Source organism: Ostrea edulis, chromosome 5 (assembly GCF_947568905.1).
Source record: "Ostrea edulis chromosome 5, xbOstEdul1.1, whole genome shotgun sequence".
NCBI classification, from domain to species: Eukaryota; Metazoa; Mollusca; class Bivalvia; order Ostreida; family Ostreidae; genus Ostrea; species Ostrea edulis.
The window spans coordinates 41,250,128-41,253,388 of record NC_079168.1 but is presented as its reverse complement, the minus strand read 5'-3'; the positions used below and the strand labels follow the sequence as shown (position 1 = coordinate 41,253,388).

General features: G+C 34.6%; 1 protein-coding gene across 1 annotated transcript; it reads left to right on the top strand.

Moving 5' to 3' along the window:
- Positions 1–334: 334 nt before the first annotated feature.
- Positions 335–1,313, top strand: LOC125651168 (probable ATP-dependent DNA helicase RecS). The gene is made up of 2 exons (XM_048879753.1): positions 335–632; positions 1,234–1,313. The coding sequence occupies exons 1-2, from the start codon at positions 335–337 to the stop codon at positions 1,311–1,313; spliced, it is 378 nt and encodes a 125-aa protein (XP_048735710.1).
- Positions 1,314–3,261: the final 1,948 nt, after the last annotated feature.

The window sequence follows — 3,261 nt, the reverse complement described above, 5'->3', positions numbered from 1 at the left end:
ACCGCCACGGTTGTCTAGAGGTAGTGCGCTCACCCCTTATGCGGAAGGTCGGGGTTCGAATCCCGGTCGCGACAGAACTAAATCGTTAAAACAGGTGCCGACAGTTCGATCGCCAAACGTTCGGCATCAGGCTTGAATGTCACGGGTCGTCATAGATGATGATCTGATTAAAATACAGATCTCTCAAATAGCGCACAGCGTAGAGAGATCTGACAACGGCCCATAGAGGGTTATGTTCTGTGACTTAAACATTATCTCAATAATTTGCTTAAAAGTTAATTATAACAGCCAATCACAATAATTGTTACTTTCGAGCTGCGTATAGCGAGAGAAAATGGCGTCAAAATCAAGCCTGGCTGATGCATTTGAGAAAGTTAAAGGATTATTTGGAATAGAGAAGCTGAAAGAAGAGCAGTTGGATATTCTAACATCGGTAATTAGAGGAGAGGATTATGTGGTAGTCTTGCCAACCGGATTCGGAAAGTCTTTGCCGTACCAGGTGACAAAAACTGTGTCTAACGAACTGAATCACGAATTCCAGAGTCATCGAATGTTCGCCCCTCATTTCTTTAATGAAGACCAAGTATCTCGTCTGCAGACGCATGGAAATTTACTTAAAGCCATGTACAAAGGTAGGAATGCGAAATATCCGTGCTATATCAATATATTACATTAAATCTTGTGACTTGAGATATTGTGTCTACTCCAGCATGGTAGAGGTTCACGTGGAGATTCTTTATGACTTTGTGCAGCAAATTTGAGGGACGTTAACCTAGGCTCTAACTTGTTGGAGTATCCGCATGACCAGATCATATTTATATATTGTAACCGTTAACCAGGATATACCTCAAACTTTCACTTGTCCAAATGATCAACTTTACTGTCCGAAACACTAATTATTTTTACTTTAATACACTTATCAACCAGTAATTTTAATTATCTCATTGCAAGGGGTCAGCCACAATCCGTGAATAGCCTATTCTTGGTTTAAAATATGTTTTCATGGACTTATTGGAATTTGTTGTGCCAAACCTTTTTGAAGTGTTCAAATGTTTACAAAACTGTTTTCACACACTGTGTGACAGTGTTACATTTCCATTTGCATACAACACTGTATAAGAGGGCCAATGAGTATTATCACTATCATGTGTTTTGTATGTTTATCTATAATTGCTCAACATTGGTCTTTCAAATCAATGGGTTTTTTTGTTAATTTATTTTTTTATCTATTAGGACAAGAGGATTGCAGTGCAGCTGAAAATTACGACATTATCTTCTCATCACCAGAGCACCTTGTTGTTAATGCAGATTAGAGGGAGGCATTGTCAAAACTGAAGATCTCCTTGCTTGTTGATAAGTTTCACAGTTTCTACATGGTATGTAAAGCATAATATGAAGTTTTCATTATTTCCTTAAGGAGGAATGCTACACCGGAGAAATTTGATATGGGTGAAAAGTAGAGGATATGTACAGTAATATTTCGAAATTGAAATAAAGGTGTTGCATGGAAAATCGAAAAAATTAAGTTATTCAAATATATGATAAAACCAATTGGAACGTATCTCTTGATTCAATAATTTTTGAAAATAAGTTTAAAAGACGTGTATTGACAAAATATTTCGAGTTTAAATCAAGCAATAAGTGATTTATATGATTTTTAGCGTTAAATGGAGGGGTATCCCCGAATTTCAGAAAAACTGCCTCCGTGAAACAAAATAAATTTCGCATGAACATGTTCTTCGAGTTTTCCTCTAAAAAAAACTGTCGCTTTGAAATTTTGTTTCACGAGGGCAATTTTTTTGTAAATTTAAAAAAAATAGAAACGACTTCACTGGTATTATTTTCACCTGTACGTTAATTTTCCTTTGTAATGTATGTTCTACTGCGTGGTCTAGTGGATAAGGTCGTCGACTCCTATATGTTTTCTGTTTTTAAAACGACCGGGTTCGAGTCGAACACATTAATTTTTCATATTACGTTTTCCATCTAGATTTTTTTTCTTAATTGAAACACACTTCTAGTTTTTATATATGTTTTATGTCAAATCTGTTTATTACCATGTGCCGAGTCTGAAATAAGCTTCGAACCTGGACACTGTTTAGTTTGTGAATAGGACTCTCAGCAAACACGCCGAATACAGAATGCAATACATGTGTTTTAATAGTCAAGGTTGCTAAAGAGAACTTGTATGTTTTTTTCTGAATGAAAGTTGTTGACAAAGGCATGGTGCCTTTTACGAAAAACCGTTGTGAACTATGCAAAGCTTCGGAAGAAAAACTTTAAGGCCAAACAAGGTAAATAACCGTTAAACAGTTTGAGTTTATATGTATTCTAGTAGCAAATTGCTATATTGAATCAATTTTTACAGGTGCATGTACTTCGAATAATGTTGAACTTTATTAACGCGTATTAAATTCCCATATTTTGTTTTGTGGTCAGAGTCATGTACAGTTGCCAATTGTTGGTTGTAGTAATAATGCATACGAGTATAAGAGCTTCTGGACATACATATAGTATAGAATATTAAATATTTAATACACTCGTAACATGTAACCGTAAACATTGTATCTGATACTCAGAAAAAAGAAGACAATTTGATTTTCACGATTTCAAAACATATCTTTAGACTACATGCATAATGTATTGACTCATAAAATGTTTTAGGATTGTCCCTAGTACTGGGGAATCCTTCAGGTATTTAAATGGCAAATACGCAAGAAGTATAAATATGAATGAAGGTCAGTTCTACGTCACGAGTGCAGGCACAGATATCCGATTAGGGAAAATTCCCGCTTCGGTGCAACACCGTCTTTGCAAATATACTTTGCATAATCAAAAAACGCAGTATTAGTAGAATGCAATCTAAAAAAAAAAAAAAAATTAAAAACCCTGCTGGAATCAAACATGCGTTCTACAGTTCAGCAGTCAATGTGCTAACCCACTGAGCTACTCAGTTAGGCATTTAAATTGAAAATAGACAAATATTGCTGACATTTATCTTTTTCATTCATGTTTTAATAGGAAGTTAGCCATTATGATGATGTAGAGTACCTCCTTAAAACTACACATAAATTCATGAACTTTTATGACACAGTGAAACAATTTCATCCTTACCGTTTGATCTATTGAATATTTTAATATTTGCATCTATTAAACTTTATATATCATAGTCCAATAAAGCAAAGCTTTGAAAAAAATTGGGATTTACCCCTAGTAGATGATCATAATAATATATTAAAAGTAAAACGGAATGTTATTTTG

Coding starts and splice junctions, on each gene's coding strand:
- LOC125651168 (XM_048879753.1), top strand. CDS start 335: ATGGCGTCAAAATCAAGCCTGGCTGATGCATTTGAGAAAGTTAAAGGA. Junction 633..1,233: donor ACTTAAAGCCATGTACAAAG/GTAGGAATGCGA, acceptor TTTATCTATTAG/GACAAGAGGATTGCAGTGCA.